This window comes from Ips typographus, linkage group LG3 (genome assembly GCF_016097725.1).
Source record: "Ips typographus isolate SLU linkage group LG3, UJ_Ityp_2.0, whole genome shotgun sequence".
In the NCBI taxonomy this organism is placed as follows: domain Eukaryota; kingdom Metazoa; phylum Arthropoda; class Insecta; order Coleoptera; family Curculionidae; genus Ips; species Ips typographus.
Window position 1 is genome coordinate 4,059,300 of NC_138424.1, and position 17,697 is coordinate 4,076,996.

Below are 17,697 nucleotides of genomic sequence, written 5' to 3' on the forward strand. Positions count from 1 at the left end.
ACGGGTACTCAGAAATCACAAACCATCACGCATAAATAAAAATGTTAGTTTGGTGAGACTTCGTCCGACAATAATTATTTTGTTCTGCGGTACATTTGTTTAAACACAGTTGTTAAATCTTTGTTAGCCAAAGACCTTCAACCGGATTAGTTTAAACAATAGTCATAAACATAGTTGGCCATACAAAACCATTAGTTACGTGTCAATCTTTGTTTTATTTAACTATTTTAGCTTATTCGCCTAGTGATACTTATTTAACCTTGACTTCCTAAAAATGCTCCAAGTTTACATAACAAAAATGCATTTTCCATCAGTATAGGTACGAACTGTTCGAAACATTAGCATTCAAGTAATATTGGATTCGATGAATTTATGACTCGTTGGACACTTAGTGGAAACACAGCACGTAAAACTTAATTATGCCAGGGTGAATATCGAACAATAGATACATATATGGTTTCAAATTATGGTTCATTCAAAGTCACAACCTTCAAAATTTGGATAAAAGTTGCCAAGTAATAATAATTGGTTAATAACTACAAATACTTACAAAGTTTCTGAAAATTCCGGCAACGGTACCACTATAGACCCAAAAAATCGCAAACCGACCGCGGCACACGTTAAATAAAATTCGATAACATGCAGAACTTGACCAACACCGTAAAAATCTGGTTCGGTCACCTATTGCCGTACCGCACGATGGTACCGTGCTATAATATTGGGTTTATACCGGCGGTACCGCTGACCGACAATGGTCTATTATAAAGACAATCTCCCTTGCGTTTTCGTTTTAAACGCTATAAATTCCTAATACACGATATTACAACACTACAGGTCTGCGAAAGTGGATGTTTATAATTACAAGCTTAAAATTCACTGTGCGTAAAGTAGTCATACAGTACATCATATACTTTACGAAGATATAACAGGTAATAATTATAGAATAGAGGAATTAAGGATAGCATTTTGTTGATACCAAATTATAGTAATTTGTCAGTTACAATTATTTGTTCTAGAGCATTTTGAAGTATATGTCGATATTTTTGGTTTTTAATAATTAGAAAACTGCTTTCATTGCTTTCTGCAGAAGAAAACTTAAATGCTTTGTACTCATATTACTTATATATTCCATTGAACATTTTCTTATTTGAAAAGTTCTATTTACACTACATTACATTTTTCTGAAGTTAGTATAGAAATATTGGAAAAAAAAATTATTCAATTCTCTTGGAAAGACTTTTGAACAAAATAACATACCAAAAGCAATCTTGTAGGTTTATTAAGGGGTAGTAAGAAATTCCTTTCTGGTTTCCCCAGGGATATTTTCTAGCTCTGGAAAAAATCTGACCCCATATTTGGTTGCCGCTCTACCACTACCACCAAAACGCATAAGTTTAAGTAGTTTTAGCTGAAAATATTAAGGGGTATACAACCCTCAATGGCAGCTTCTTTGTGTTCCCACAATACCGAGGTTGTCACAAAAAAATTACTTTTTATCTAAATAGGTAGAAGGACATTCTAACTAAGAACTTTTTATGGTAATTTTCCAAGTTTATTTAACTTCAATATAATATTACCAATTACACAATAATTTTACAGTAAAATGTAATCATTTAAAAAAGTCTCTAATGCGCATTTCCGCCCAGCATTTAAAAATTTAAAAAGATAGTAAGTAGGGACAAATCCCTCTTTCAACTGTCCGAAAAAATAAACGACCACCGCACGACTACATAGTGCCCCTTAAACTCCTGAACGCGTCAGACTAGCTTAAAGGACAATTAATTTAGCGAGTACGTAAATCTAAGTGCTTGAGAATCGGCTTAACCTCTGATAAAGATGGAAATCTAATAGGCGTGGTTTTTCACGAAAAGTCCTGCGTCGCCAGCCGTGCCCTGAATCGAACCGGGCTGGTATTTACCCAATGAAGCTTCGCTGTTGGCCTGGATGGTGAAAACAAACCCAGTTAGAATACTGAATGAAGAGTGGGTAAGTAAATGAAGGTATGTCTTACCTTAGCACGCTTTAAAAGTTCATCTTGTCCTTGTTTGACTTGTTCGTTTTTTCCTCCCCAAGCACGCAACACGGAAGCTTGCAATGCGCGACCATAACTGAAGGTCAACGCCCAGGGTTTCTTTCCTTGGTAGCTGCAAGATAAAAGGATATTACAAGTGTAACTGTAATAGTATGGGCTGACTTACGCATTAATCGCATTCAAGTTAACACTGGCCTCCTCTTCAGACTGTCCACCAGACAAGAAAGTGATTCCAGGAACGGCAGCGGGAACGGTACGTTGCAATGCTGTGACGGTTGCTTTGGCAACATCCTCAGGTGAAAACTTGACGGGGTGCGACTGGCCAGCAGTAACCATGTTAGGTTTCAACAAAGTTCCCTCGAGGTAGACGTTGTGGTCAGCCAAAGCCTGAAAATGTATATAACAGTCAGATGCGCTAAAGGGTTTGACAACTTTTAAAACAAACCCACCTTGTAAACAAAAGCCAAAACAGTTTCGGTGACTTTCTGCGCTCTTTCTAAGTCGTGAGTTCCATCAGGTAAAACTTCAGGCTCGACGATAGGAACAATCCTATTAGCCTGGCAGATAGAAGCGTAACGGGCCAGAACGTTGGCATTTTCAATCAAAGACTGCACACAAATAAAATATTACCACTGGAACCAAGCAATCTTTGACTTGTAAATAACCTGAAAAGATGGAGTGTGCTCGTTGATCTTAAGCACACAACGCCACTTGGCAAAGTGGCATCCGTCCTTTTTGTACTGGGCGCAACGTTTAGCCAAATCGTCCAAACCTTGGGTGGTGCTTTCATCGTTGCTACCGAACAACGGTACCACCCCAGTGTCAACCTTAATTCCGGGAATAATTCCTCTTTGTTTTAAAAGCTCAGGGAAAGGGGTGCCGTCGTCGGCTTTTTGGTAGAGAGTTTCGTGGAAAAGGATCACTCCTGAGATGTAGTCACCAATGGTGGGGCATGTAGTAAAGAGAAGTTGTCTGGAAAGTATGGTAATTTTAGATCAAGAAACCATCATATTTAATTTAGTATTTCTTTCCCATTTCTTGAACGAGCTTTTAAGTGTTACTCTACCTAATTAACACTTCAGTAACACACGTGATACTTGAACACACAAAATACTTGAATAATTAATTTCTCAAGTGTCTAGTCTAATTAAACTAGCACTAGAGTTCTGGTGTTTTCACTTCAGCAAACTATCACCATTACATCCCTATGGCAGTAACCAATATTTATCTATTTTATTTAGTTTAGTAGTTATTTACTCCAACAATCAGGTTGTAAGAATCTATAAATTCATTTTGGTAGTATTGTCACGTTATGAAAGTTGAGAACTTTCTAACGTTAGGTAGGGATCTTGTTTCCGAGGTAGAATCATATCACTTGGTAGAAAACACAGACTCAGAAAAGAGCAAAACTTGAAACTTCAAACTTTCAAGGTGGATAGTTTTTACCTGTATTTACGTCTGTTTTCGTCAGTATTTTCAACTCCAATATCAGTCAATCTTTTGCCCATTGTCGAGACAGATTCATCGGCGGCCAAAATACCTTTTCCGGGAGCCACAATGGCGTTGGCAATTTTCCGGAGCTCATCTTGAAGAGCTGGGTCGGGATAGTTCCAGTGGGTGGTCATTTTCTTTGATAAGCGATCTGGTAAACTGCAAGAAAATGTTTAAAATAAATGTACAAACATTGACCATAAAGAACCTGTAGCAAAATAAAAATATGCCAGGCAGACGGTTAGACCAATCGGACCCGTTAAGTACAATAACATATATTTATAAGCCTCAAGATTTTTATTATCTTATCTTATTGTGGTAGAGCATTGGTGTCCTATCCAAAGTAAATAGTATACCAATCAAGTGCCTATAACCATACGTCATTTAAACTTGAGATAGTATAATCAAAAGACAATATTTTTTACAGCATTGGAAAAGCATGTCACCATGTAATCTTGGAGGTTTGGCCCCAAATGTTAGTGTTCTAAAAACGGATAAATGTTTTTAATAACCAAATTGCGGATTACACCTCTTATCAGCAAACCAGGGAATCTCTTTAACAGTAAATAACTCCTGACAAACACTGTGGTGGAAGATTAAAGTTCAGAAATACCAATACATCAATGATAATATTTTACAATTTTCAAGAAGTTGAGCTTTGGAATCTGTTATGTGGAAATGTCCACTAACCAATACCGTCATTAGGACCATAACATAAACATTGACATTTTACATTAGACATTAGTTTGAAACTTATAATGCCAACCAAAACCTCTAAGTCTTTTAATCAATTAGAAGGTGATTACATATTGTAGTATTTTAAATGTATCACCTTTTTACTAGTTATTCTGAAATAAGAAAGTTATCCAGGCTTATAAGCTGTGGTCCACTGATCTTGAGGGTCCTTTCTATAATGTCAAACAGCAGCAAGGTGACCTTAGATAATTCTGGACAATACTGGAGTATTATGGAACTCTAGATTATTTAAATACTTAATAAATTTGGAAATGCTCCAATACAGTAAAATGGAAAAAATGTGTGGGCTTAGAACGTAAGTACCTAACAAGTTTAGTGTGATGTTTTATTTATTGTTGATTAGGCTGTAGGCTGAAATATTTAAGAATCAATCTAAGCTCATTAAATGGTACTTAGTTGCCAGAATTCCTCTTTACAGTTTAGCTATGTAGTTGTAAAATAAACTACTTTATATTTATATTGATTATTACTATAATGTGACATCTTCACAAAACTAATAATAAAGCCTCACATTAAATAAGGACATGCAAATAAAAATCACTGTTAATCCACACCCTTTTTTGACCTTCATACCAAAAATCGTCCTTGAAAAACAAGATAATATTGAGACAAAATTTTGTTTTTCCTAGTGCTACTCTACTTACTATCAAAACTATACTGAAGCAAAAAGTATGCAGTGAGGTACTTTTTACTTTTAAAAAATCTATTTTATTGACATCCTCACTTGCTAATCTTATTAAATCAAAGTAGAAGACAGTACTATAATGAAAAATCAAAGATTGTTACAGATCACTAGATTCATAAGTTTGTTACTAATATAGGTAAAGATTTCTTTAGATTCCTTAAATCCATAAATTACTTTGATAACTGGCTTGTTTCAGCACTTTGCACTTTTCCAGCTTATTGTAAACATTTCAAAGTAGGTACCTAATACAGGAAGAACTGGTTTAAAAAAGAAAGTGGAAAATTTGAAATCCTATTAAGTCTCCTTGAAATGTACCTTAATACCAAAAATGTCTATTAAAATCAGGCAAAATAGATGAAAAAATTTGTAATTACGTAATTTCAAGATACAACTAGAAAATTGGTTTTATTAGTGCATTTTAGAGATTTTTTTAAACTTTGCTCCATATCAAAGGTCAACTTCTACAGAAAACACGGTGAGGTGAGGGCAACACAAAACATTATACAACCAATTTTCCAACGTACATAAAGCTGAAATAAAGAAAATAAAACTACAACTTACGTTTAAAAACTGCAAATTTGTAAAAACTCAGCTAATCACACCCGGGAATGAGCTGGGACTGATTTCCAGAGGACGTTTGGAGGACAATTCAGTCAAACAGAAAACGACAATCGGTAAACGTCATAGAGAGTCGTGTCAGTTTTATACATAAAGTCGATTATTATACTCTCTCTTTCTGGCACGTACGCCACTTGATTATGTGTCATAATTAGACTAGTTCACGGGAAATTAAACCTAACGGATAGGTAAAATAAAGACGAAACTGTTGTGTTACATAAAGTTGCACAAGCTTGACAAGACAGGCGCGCACAGCGCTACCTGACAGATTTGAACTGTACTGAATTGAGCCTTCTTACAGTAATTTACCCAGACGAGTTTCAAAGTACTGGTAAGCGCTCACAGATGCCTCTAGGAGCGCTGTGCTTATGGCAACTCCTCCTTGAAAATGGATAATTTTTTCTATATTTTTTGTTCTTGTTTTGTGACTGTTCTCATTGAGGCTTCACTTAAGGAGGATCTGGACAGTTTATTTATTTGCTATATAACTTTTTACGTTGAAAATCAGATAGGAATGCAATAAACAGCAGAAAAGTGAGCCGGTAAATTAGCGACCACCAACTAATATTTTGTTTAAAGCAGCTTTGAAGCATCACAAAAATGACGATAATTACATAGGTAAATATAAGTGAGAAATAATAAACATAATGCTTATGGTACATCCGCGACAGCTAAACAAACTCTTCTACCATCGCTTTTTGATTTAAGGTGGCCCTGCATGTAAATATACAGGGTATCCCATAAATATACTAACAAATTTACAGAAGCGCAGAAAACGTCAAAGCAATCACTCTTTACCATATACTCATTATTTGTTAAGTATATTAAGTATAGTCCAGACTGTGACACGTTGCAATTGGGGGTAAGTGGAATTTAGTTTAGACTGTGTTATTTTGCAACTGTCACATTCAAACCAACTTATATAAGTTGTACTTAAAATCGACTTGAAAGTGTCGGGATAACCGGCATTAGAGAAACTATTAGGACTTACCTAAGTTGGTTCTTCACAATTTATTAGGAGCATGTATTTATACGATGATTTATAGACACTAATAATATCCATCAGCTCTAGCGAAATCATTATGCAATACCAACATATCCTGTGCACAATAGCAATATGTTAATATAATTTCAAAAATTACTCTAATAATTGGAAATCCCATAAAAAAATTCTTGTACCGATAAGTTTAGAGTGAGTTTATATTCTTGCAATAAATTTGCGTTGCAAACATTGATTTTCAAGATGCAATAGATCATTTTTTTTTTTGTCAGTTTAAGTTAAAGGATGTGTTTATGTATTTGAATATAAATACTCAAATTATTTTTTCTTAATCTTTATACTATTACTATTACTTATAAGTTTTTTAGATTTATAAAAGATATTATTGGACACTGGTATGATGAATGGTTACTAAACTCTAATTTGTAAAGTAATTTTTTATTTCGGAGGCGTACCTAGTAGAAACCTGATATTTAAGCTAGATGTGAATTTTATGATATATGAATGAATAAGGCCTTTTATTATTAGTATTATTATTATTATTATATCAAACAATCTACAAAAATTATTTAGAAATAACCTTCATGAAACAAAGACCCAGTTAATAATGTTAAAATTAAAAAAAAAAGTAAATATTCAAGTGGGTTTCTAAGTTGAAAAATAATCAATTCACAATAGTATTTTTAGGTTGAAAAAACCCACGACCCATCCAAACATCATGCAAATTAATAACCGAGTACCACACCAAGTACATACAATCATCGTGAAATTCAAAATGTGGGTACGTAACGTACCGTGGCGAATTTCGTGGGGAACCCAACAGCAATGGTACCCGTGCCGCACCATCAGTCGGTCGTACCTTGTCTCACGCTAAAACATTGGCGAGTCACACTTGTTATAATTTATTGAGTTTAAAAAAAAATTATATATTTTCGTAATGAACCGTGAAGTGGTACCGTTGATGAACTTGTGAACGTGATTGTGCCGGGTCCCTTTTACTTATTAGACACTATACACAAACCGAAAAAGAACCCAACGTATTATAGGAAAGAGGTAATAACACAGAGTTTCGTTTTGAATTTGCAGTGATATCAAATATCATATGATTGTTTTTCTTAAATTATGGAGTGTGTGTGTTATGGTCGCTAATTTAGAGGTGGCCTGTTAATCTATGAAGGTATTAGTGCGACTTTTAGCACTTTTACATATGAGATATTAAATATTTTTGGTCACAGCATAAAATTTACAAATATTCACAAAGTTTTCCATAGGAAAGATATTTTCATAAATAAAATTATGGGTCTGATACATATCAAAAATATTCTGGAAATTTAATAAGCAAAATAATATTCCTGTTGTCCATGTGCTCTAATATTACACAGAAAAATTGGCAAAAAAGCAAAAATTATACACCACATTTAGCATTAAAATGTTGCCTCAATAAAAATCCAAATTTTTAAAATTGTTCATACGTACTACCAAAGAGGAACCACAATTACACCAAAAATTTATTTATTGAGTTTTACTTTTATGGTTTTAAGGTTCAATGCACAAAAGACCTGACGTTGTTAATTTGAAAACTTATTTCCATATCAAAATGATCTATTGTTTATTATTGCTGCAGGATGTATAATGAATTGACATGTAGACGGCCTCTTCGACTAATTAACGTGAACACAACAAATACTGATATTTGGATAATTTAGAAACTTCCAGAATGAATCAAATGATTAAATATATCTCATGAAATTTGTAGTCTGACCATCAAAAACCTTAAAACCAAATTGGATTTTCCAGATCTAAAAATTTGATTTTATCAAGATATACGACCGAATTTATAATTTGACTACTACACTCCAATCATAGTTGAATTTAAATACAAAAGATTATCTATCAAAACAATCAACATATTATCAATATAAAATTTAAAACACAATAATTTAAAAGAAAGCCTTTCTATATTTATAAAATCAGGTACAGAAAAGGTAAATAACCTTTCGGTCTACTATTCTGATTAAACATACATACTTGCGCGATAACTTATAATGGTGAATAAATTCTAATATTTCCATTTTCCTTATAGGATTTGTAAACCCACCTTAACCGATTTGCATCAAGCGGAAGAAACAGCTAACTTGACAAGCGTTGCGCCAGTCTCGTGTAAAAGTAATTTTCAAGTAGGTTATCCCACTTAAGTTTGAAGACACGTACTTTTACAATTAAAATCTGGTTGGATTACATTAAAATGTCAATGCTTTAAATGTTAAAATAAAAATTATTTTAATGGTTTCAGGACTGCAATATTAGCAGCTCCAAAGTTGCCGATTTGTGACCCATAAATAACGGATTTTGCGAAAGGGTTTTCACTTTACATAGTTATGTTATTATACTTGTAGTCGAAAAGTTCAAGTCAATTTGTATACTGATATTCATAGAACATGAAAATACATTATTTGGTACTCTTAACCACCGAATTTGGATAAAAAATGTGGAAAACCTTTAACTTTTGTCAAATGACAATACATAATGGGTAAGGTTGTCGAGTCTTTAACATGACCTTACATCAAATTTAATGTTACAGTATGATCAGATCGATTTTATCTCCGATTTTATATCTGTACCAACAGTGTTCAGTATTTATATTGTAATAGCTTCGTGACATACCTGGCCATTTAGATCATTTTACTGCATTTTATAAATACCACAACGATCGTAAAACTGTTGTAATTAGGGGAATTACCTACCAAATTTAAATAAGTGGTTATAGTAAAAGTATAAATATTCATCACTTTTCACTTTGATTTGTTTGATTAAAAATTTTGAAAAAATTGTATTTGCATCTACAGTAAATGTACACTAGTTAGTTGTTTTTGGGTACCTGTTTATTTTACTTAACTCTATCATTAAATTTCGTTTTTAGACTAGAAAACCACCCTCAAAAATAGTCACGACAAAAATGTAAACATATACAGAATGGTCCAAAAAAATATGATATGTACATTACCTTCATATGCCTTCAATGCACTGAAATATGTAATGGGTTACTCCTGTATACTTATAGTATAGTGCTTTGGTACAAACTTTACAATTAAATTTATTAGTTTTACAGAATAAATATCCAAATACTAGTGTCTTTTTAACCAATACACACTAATGTTGCTTGAAATTCACGTACCTATATGTCTATAGATTAAACATCCGACAGCAATAAATTCAAACAATTGTGCATGTAATCAGATTAGTAAATGTGTAGTTACTCTACTTCTATTATTAACAACGCAACACGACGGTATTGTTTTGTAAAGTAAGGAACCTCAGACACAATTTCTCTTAAATTTTAAACAAAAATCCGCAAAACCCTTTATGTTGGTGTATCCAATTATACCTATAAGTTGCTACTATGGAAACTTTTTTGTCATCGCTAATTATTTAGAAAATATGCATTTGAAACTAACGAGGTCATGCTAAACATTCTTGACTATTATCTGTATTTTTACGTTTATAAAAGTCGCATGCCCGCAATTCCATTAGGTACATTATATGAAGAGCAATATCGAAATCAGTACCTTTGCCTTCTTATCAGAAAAGTCCGCTTGTTCAGCAACTTGCCAATCGTTGTGTCCAATTCACCCAGACAATGTTTGATTTTTTCTAGTCGTTCATTTAAACTATCCACATCACAGGTCTGCATAGCACTCCATTTTTTTTAGACAACAAAAATGTACTCTTTTTATAAAAAAAATATGACATTACTGTAAAAGTGACGAATAACGATATATTGTAGGTTAAATTAAAAGCAAAACATTACCAAGACAGACGTGTTTCAGCTTGTACTGTGGGAGTCAGAAGGCTTTCCACAATTTCCCTCTTCATTAAATTGATTATGCACTGGAAATTTTTACTGTCCCCTGAATTCATTATTTTTTAAGGCTTAAGTTTAAAATGTGTAGTTACAAAACGTTATAAATGCCAAAATGTCAATAAAATATGAAGTTTTAAGCCTAGTTTATAAAACAAAATTGTGTGAAAACCCATGTTCTATTTTTTTTAAAACTAAAATGAGCGGTAAAGTTACTTTTCCACACTTATTTTTTCTTCGCCTGAACATCTCATGAAAAGGTTGGTGCACATGGGTATTTTTGCTCTACACATATAAACTTCAAAATTGCAAGTATTATACATTTAGTGTAAATTGATCTTGAAATTTGGAAAAGTAACTTTACCCCACTCAATGCGGAAAAGTAACTTTACCGCACCCGAGTAGGAAAAAGCTAATAACATCATATGGAAGCTATCATTTTTGTGATAATATTCATCTGTCAATGCCGGTGCGAAAAACTCAAAAAGATTTAATTTTAGTATATTCTTACTACTAGTGCTAATACTAAAAGTTAAATATTGTTTTATAAACCAGGCTTTATTCTTTCTAAATTTTAAATTAACTATATTTAGGTAACCATTAGTTAAGAAAAAGTTCGACTTTGTGTAATGAAGAGATATTTTGTAAAAGCTAGGTGAGTTACATAAAATGGTAATTTTCAAACGATAATATACCAACCTACAAACTAGATTAGTTTCCAATATTTTTTAAGCAAAGTAATGAGGCACCCGGAAAAATATGAAATGCTACCTTATTATAAAGGGAATAATACTAATAAGCAGGAGGGACCCAAGAGGAAGAAGAACATCGTGGTTAAAGAATTTGGGGGCGGTGGTATATGGGAAATCTAGAGTTCAGCTTTTCCAAGCCGCTGTCATCAGAACAATTATCGTTAATATGGTTACCAACATGATAACCAACGATCGTTGAATGGTCATGGTACCAAAAGAAGAAGAAAGTAATGAGTAAAGAAATAGCATTAGTTGGCTTTCTGTTAAAATGACGTAAATTAACTTCCAGATAAGCTTGAGATAAGAGTTTCCAAAGTACTGAAATGTGGAAAATGCAATTAACATATTACCTGAAGTGCTTATTAACTTTTCTGTCTAATAATAGGCAATTACGTTAAAAGTATAATCAAGTTGAGACACTATAAGCAATTAGTAAAAGTCATAGACGTTATCTATTTCCCACTGACACAATAAATTATCAGAAACGCAATAGTTATGATAACAAAAAGTAAATTCGCAAACCGTTGGTGTTGAAATTGGACTGAACAAGCCTTCTTCATTTGGGTATAAATGATGGCAACCCGGCTTCTTGTCCTTGATAATTGCACTGGCATATCGAGTTCAATAGTCCAAATAAATATAAATGGACTTTGATTTCGCCGGGTATTTCCCGGCTTCAAGAAAATCAATGTAAATCAGATGGGGAATGGAATCTTCTTCTTGACTAATTAACATATTTGAGAATTTATGGAGCTCCAGGAAAATCGCACATTATGAAATTTTACCCAACCCAACCATTATTCTATTGTTTAGCAAATAAAAAATTCCCGGACTTCAAAACCGCGAATTCTTAAAATCAAATAAACTTTAGACTCTAGGTCGCTCTAAAGTAAATATAACTGTATGTATAAGAATAAATGTTGGTATCGTTATTAAATCGGTATACGAAATTTGCATGTGGCTGAAAAATAGTACTAATCGATCTTTGAATCTTTTCTTTGTTGGTTAATTAGCGGTTTTGAATATTAATCCCAATATGTAGAGAATATGCTGATGATAATTTATGAGTAATGACGAAGAATAAAATTTTTATGAGTAATTTGTTTTTTGATGTAAATCATTATACTACTGTAATTTGATAACGTTATGGCATTGCTGCTAGAACATTTCTTCAAAAGAACTGAACTTTGACATACAAACGTACACTCTGAATAAATTAAGAATTGCACATTTTGTACTAATTGTATGGGTTTCTCTAAGGAACTTTATCTCAACTATAAATATGCAAAGAAAGCACCAAAAAAAAGTCTCAAATTGTAAAAAATTGTATTTACAAAATGTCCCGTCCAGTGTCCAGACACTAGATCACACAAAAAAACTGCATGCGCCAGAACTAAATTAATTATTCATCTCGGCAAGTCTCTCCTGTTTCTCCCGATTCACATACCATGTCTTATATATTCGTAAGTATCTATCTTCCGGCTCGACCGAAAAATCTCCCAAGCAAAACATCCTGAATGCGTCTTCGGCGTACTTACCAACCCCGTACAGTTCCCCCACTTTGGTCCAGTCTTTGTGAAGAAAATCGTACGACATTTCCCACACTTGCTTCGCCCTCTTTTTTTGTAATCCCAGATAACCAAAGTAACCTTCCAAATCTTCTACATTCTTAGTCAGAACCGTAAAAGGATCGGGGTTGTCTTCCAAGAACCAGAACACGTAAGGCCTAGCTGCTCTTGCAGTAGTTTTATTGAGAAATATTGCCGCTATTAACACCGACCAAGGGTCTACGTAGAGTTCCTCTTCTAGGAGGTGATGGGGCGACTTTGGGGGAACAAATTTGGGCAGGCAAAACTCCTCCTTGACTTGAAAAAACGGACTTGTTTGCAGTATTGCCTGTTCTGATGCCGCTTGCTTAATTTTGCGTAGCTCGCTGAGCTCTTTATTCAGTTCCTGGATTTGTGAGATTATTGCTGCAAAAAGAGTTAATAAGTTGCAAGAAACTTAGAAACATTAAATCTATAAAGTACCATGTTCCCGATTTAGAGTATCTGATTTAGAACCATCTTCGACTTTAATTTTACACTCTACAGAGCACTTGTTTTCTAATTTAGTTTTAGACCAATTGGGAGCCCAATACTTAGACCGGACTACCTTCTTATCAGAGCTGTATTGTCTCAACAGTTTTCTGTTTATCTGTTTGTATAAGTCATATTCAAGTTTATGACAAATACTGGAGAGTGCAGACTGTCTCTCAATAGCATTTTTGCTTTGCCCAATGTTAAATCCTGCAATTAATCTTTATTCACATTACTTACAGACAACTAAACTCAAACTTACCTAAAAACGAAAAAGAGATAGCTGGTCGAGATATTTGATAAAGTAATTCTTTACTTCTTCTCCATGTTCCATTGGTTTGTTCATAGTCGTTTGAAGTAAATCCCCGAAAAGGTTTGCGCCAACTTTGAACACATTTTCGCCGAATATTTTTAGAGTATATTCCATTAAATTTGGTAAACCCTTTAAAATAAGGGCTAACTGGTCTGAACTGGTCAAAGTCTAAGTCCTGGTTGTGCTGTATGGCAATATTTGAATTGCCACTAAAGCATCTTTCTAAAGAATCTTCAGACATATTGACCTTAAAACCAGGTAGAAGAAAACCAAAATAAAGATGAATAATCTGACCGGTTGGATGGGTTAAAAATCTGGGTTAATGTTCGAAGTGTTATTTTGTATTCTATTATTATTATTTGTAAATCGAATGCAACCATATTACAATGAATCAAATGTGAAATATTTTTGTTATACCCAGATTACATATGAAAATCATAACTTGGTCCAATGTCATTAACAAAACATTTGCAAATTATATTATACGATCACAAACATCCGGAACGCTTTGTGTAAACTGTACAAAAAATTATGGGTTACAGGTCGGCGCAGAATAGAAAAATTAAATTTTCCGGTTTTGATAAAAGCTAGTAATTTCAGGTAATCGACGTGTGGAAAAAATGGATCAGTCCACGCAAGTAAATTTTTCCTCGATGGCTAGGAATCAACACGTCAAAATGAAACGCCACAATACTTCAGGCGATCTTCTATATGCGGCACAACAACAAAGAGCTCTTACACTCAGTCAGTCTTGGGTAAGTCATTTTTATCATTAAGGTAGGTTTACACAACAGTCAGTTACGTAATTTTGTTCTCCAATTAAAAAGGGAAAAAGGTCATCTAAATAAATCAATAAAGAAATATGTAGTGTCAATAATACGAATACCACCTGACGCCAGTCAGTAACCAAACGATTTGCCCAAAAGTAGAGAATTAAACTATTTGTAATAACATGATATTCTAGTAAACCAATACACACATCATTATTTCGTTGAATAGGCTACATTAAGACCTGTCAACGCCCGTCCCAAGTCCACAAACCCAACAGAAACTTTTAACAGACCAAAAATACTTTCAATGGAGACTCCATTGTGTTTATTAACTACTCCAGGCCTGGACTCACCATTAGGTTCAATATCAAGAGAGAGAACGCCCCCATTTTCGTGCAACTCTAGTACAGTATCATTGGGGACAAAACCGCCCCCTGTGTATTTTCCATCACCACCACTACATAGGGTAAGATAGTTATTTTGGCACCAGTTAAATAACTAATCTCTTTATTGTAGTTTCAGTCCAGCATTGACGAAGAAAGCACTGTAAGCTCAAAGTGCCACTGCAAATGCTATGATATAGAAACCAACCGAAATGGGTTCAAAACTGTTGCAAACACCCCTGAAGGTTTGTCTTGGAGAAGATTACACAAGTCAAGAGCTAAGCTAAAAGCCACCGCTACTACATCAGAATTGCTCTCTGGATTTGCCATGATTGCCATGGTAATAGCTGTTAAGCATTGTTATCTATTTACACATTAATAGTGCTAAGAAATTATAGGTGGAACTACAAATTAACAGCCCCACAAATGTACCAGAATGGTTGTTTGTAATGTTTGCAGTTTGCACTACAGTTTTGGTTGCAGTTCATATTTTTGCTCTGATGATTTCTACCTACATCCTACCCAATATTGAGTCTATTGCAAAGCTGGAAGTCTGTGAGCTGGTTGGTGAAAGTCCCCATGAGAGAATGAGAGGCTTCATTGAGCTGGCATGGGCTTTTTCCACAATTTTAGGTTAATATTTTATGATCAAACTTATGAGTGTATTATTAAGAACAAGCGATTTTCAGGTTTATTTCTGTTCATGTTAGAGGTGGCAATTCTTTGCTGGGTAAAGTTTTGGGACTACAGCTTTACAGCAGCAGTGGCAGCTACTGTGATTGTCATTCCTGTGCTGATAACATTTGTCTTATTTGCAGCACATTTTTATCATAGTTTAGTTGTAGACAAGTGTAATTCTTCAGTAAGTGACATGCAAAAATTGGAAGAAATGAAGCAGAACCTGGATGAAATTACCAAGATAAGCCACTCTCAGGTTTAGACAACATGCTCATTTAAATGCACATCTTATACTTAATGTATATTGTGTCATAATGCTAAACTAACTAAACCATGTCTTTATATTCAATAGGTATATGGGGTAAACTATGTAATCACCTGAAACCCTAAAACAGACAGATGTGATATTATGCAGTATTTCAAATAACATACATTTCTACTGATGTATATTTAGTTAAGTTTAAGATTATTGTAAAAAGTAAATGCCTAAATGTTGACTAGCTTTACTATTAAGGATATACCTATGGATGATTTTTCTTTAGTAAAATAAGCCATGTGACAAGCTCTGCAGCTAATTTTATCTTTACATCTTTAATATTTCTTGAATAAAGTCAAATAACATTTTTAGCAGTTTTATTTGAAATGTTCCTTGATTAATAAAAAACAGAAAGAAAAAAAACTACAACAGTAAATAACAATAAGAGCCTTGATAATCTTGTATCTGTACATACATATACATAATACATTCTCAGTAAAACTTTCAGGGTATTTTACAAACTTAGGTAAAGCAATTAGGCAACAATAGGTAAAGTGTTGACTTTACCTAATGTTAGATACATGTTTTGCATGGGTTCATGATTGTGAACTGTTCTGAGAATTATCTTGTACTGGTTTGGGTCATCTGCATGGATGGGATAAGTATTGTTGTGTACTGATTTACAAGACTATATTCAAATTATTATGCAAATGGTCCAAATCCATATTTGAAACCCTTCAGAATCAATAACCCAAACAAAGCTACAGAGTACTGCTGATGACTCAATATGACTTCTCAATTAATTTCAGGAAGTTGGTTTATGAGTATGTAGTTGTTGAATTAAGATTAAGTTGGAAAAACTTTTTCAGCAATATGTACAATCACAATGAGGTCATGTATAAGGGTATTTCCAGCAGCATAAGATTTTGGTTTTGTATTAAAATAAAGAAACTTTAATCTGAGCTTCAATTAATAAAAGTGTTGGTAATAATCAGTTATAGTACTAATTATTCATTATAATTAATAGGTGAAAATATCAGAATGAGAAATTGTACCCTAGATGAATATGGTAAGTGATCTATTAGGCAAGGGTTACCTACTGTGTGTGTGACCTACATGTTGGTAAAATTGAACAAATTAAATATCTTTGTATATAAAATCAGAGTTCACTCTATAAAAAATCAATAGAAATAATAAAAAGGGGTATTACAACTGTAAATCACAAAAAAGTGAAAAATATTACTTAGTGTAATTGTCTTTACAATCATGCAATCATAAAAACTAAAAACTGTTGGTTCTGTTGGAAGGTCTGATTATAGGGGATTATATATCAATTTCTCTTTTTATTCCTATTGTAAGTATATGACAATTAGCATATAGTTACATAAATCATTCAATCTTCATAAAACAACTGTGCAACCAAAGATGAACTGAAATTTATTTGGTATGTAACTATTCATATTTATGGTGTACCTTCAAAACACTTTATTATTTTAACATTATGGTATAGAGTATTTACTTTTATTTGGTGTGCTTTTCTTCAGTTCAGTTTGGAGGTGCATTTTCTTTATAGGCTATTAACCAGTGGGAAACAGAAACCATACAGATAAAGAAAACTTATTTTACGTTACCTTATTCAATCTATAGCATCAGTTAATCATTTATCCGGTCAGTCTCATTTGTAACATTATCTTACAATGATAAATTTACATCAATTAACTCAAAATTATATGTATTTAAAACACGGGTTTTTTTATTCTAATGATAACCTAAAAACTAAAGTTAAATGTTTACAATTTTTATTTTTAAAATATGTATTGTCAAATGTCAAATGTCTTTCATATAATACGTCAAAGGCTTTGATCACATGACCGTCTGAACTTTTCAAATAGAAGTACCATGTGATAAGAGAAACCTTAAAAGGCTTTATAATTTCATATTTTCTTATGATTTTTTTATTTCTAGTTTTTTTTTCTGGCAGAAAGTGTCATAAAGGACAAAGGGCCTGGCTGGATCAAGGACGGTA

The 17,697-nt window shown here is 33.3% G+C and overlaps 3 protein-coding genes across 10 annotated transcripts; 1 reads left to right on the forward strand and 2 right to left on the reverse strand.

Moving 5' to 3' along the window:
- Positions 1-1,530: 1,530 nt before the first annotated feature.
- On the reverse strand, positions 1,531-5,686 carry Ald1 (fructose-bisphosphate aldolase). 2 transcript variants are annotated; one of them, XM_081975355.1, is made up of 7 exons: positions 5,526-5,686; positions 3,479-3,682; positions 2,698-3,004; positions 2,482-2,640; positions 2,199-2,419; positions 2,012-2,144; positions 1,531-1,940 (listed from the first exon to the last, which is right to left on the reverse strand). In XM_081975355.1, exons 2-7 carry the CDS (start codon positions 3,655-3,657, stop codon positions 1,845-1,847), a joined length of 1,095 nt encoding a protein of 364 aa, XP_081831481.1. In that variant the 5' UTR covers positions 3,658-3,682; positions 5,526-5,686; the 3' UTR covers positions 1,531-1,844. The 2 variants fall into 2 exon arrangements, with proteins under 2 accessions (XP_081831481.1, XP_081831482.1); XM_081975356.1 differs by lacking the exon at positions 5,526-5,686 and adding an exon at positions 3,732-3,750.
- A 306-nt stretch (positions 5,687-5,992) lies between these two features.
- LOC145726312 (calcium release-activated calcium channel protein 1-like) lies at positions 5,993-16,038 on the forward strand. 6 transcript variants are annotated; one of them, XM_081975360.1, is made up of 7 exons: positions 5,993-6,200; positions 6,291-6,444; positions 14,185-14,339; positions 14,584-14,820; positions 14,871-15,077; positions 15,136-15,370; positions 15,427-16,038. In XM_081975360.1, exons 3-7 carry the CDS (start codon positions 14,205-14,207, stop codon positions 15,675-15,677), a joined length of 1,065 nt encoding a protein of 354 aa, XP_081831486.1. In that variant the 5' UTR covers positions 5,993-6,200; positions 6,291-6,444; positions 14,185-14,204; the 3' UTR covers positions 15,678-16,038. The 6 variants fall into 6 exon arrangements, with proteins under 6 accessions (XP_081831486.1, XP_081831487.1, XP_081831489.1 ...); XM_081975359.1 differs by lacking the exons at positions 5,993-6,200; positions 6,291-6,444 and adding exons at positions 7,350-7,635; positions 8,666-8,759; XM_081975361.1 differs by lacking the exon at positions 6,291-6,444.
- Positions 12,503-17,460, reverse strand: LOC145726309 (uncharacterized). 2 transcript variants are annotated; one of them, XM_081975353.1, is made up of 4 exons: positions 17,303-17,460; positions 13,534-13,831; positions 13,224-13,481; positions 12,503-13,166 (listed from the first exon to the last, which is right to left on the reverse strand). In XM_081975353.1, the coding sequence occupies exons 2-4, from the start codon at positions 13,823-13,825 to the stop codon at positions 12,592-12,594; spliced, it is 1,125 nt and encodes a 374-aa protein (XP_081831479.1). In that variant the 5' UTR covers positions 13,826-13,831; positions 17,303-17,460; the 3' UTR covers positions 12,503-12,591. The 2 variants fall into 2 exon arrangements, with proteins under 2 accessions (XP_081831479.1, XP_081831480.1); XM_081975354.1 differs by lacking the exon at positions 17,303-17,460 and adding an exon at positions 16,768-16,782.
- Positions 17,461-17,697: the final 237 nt, after the last annotated feature.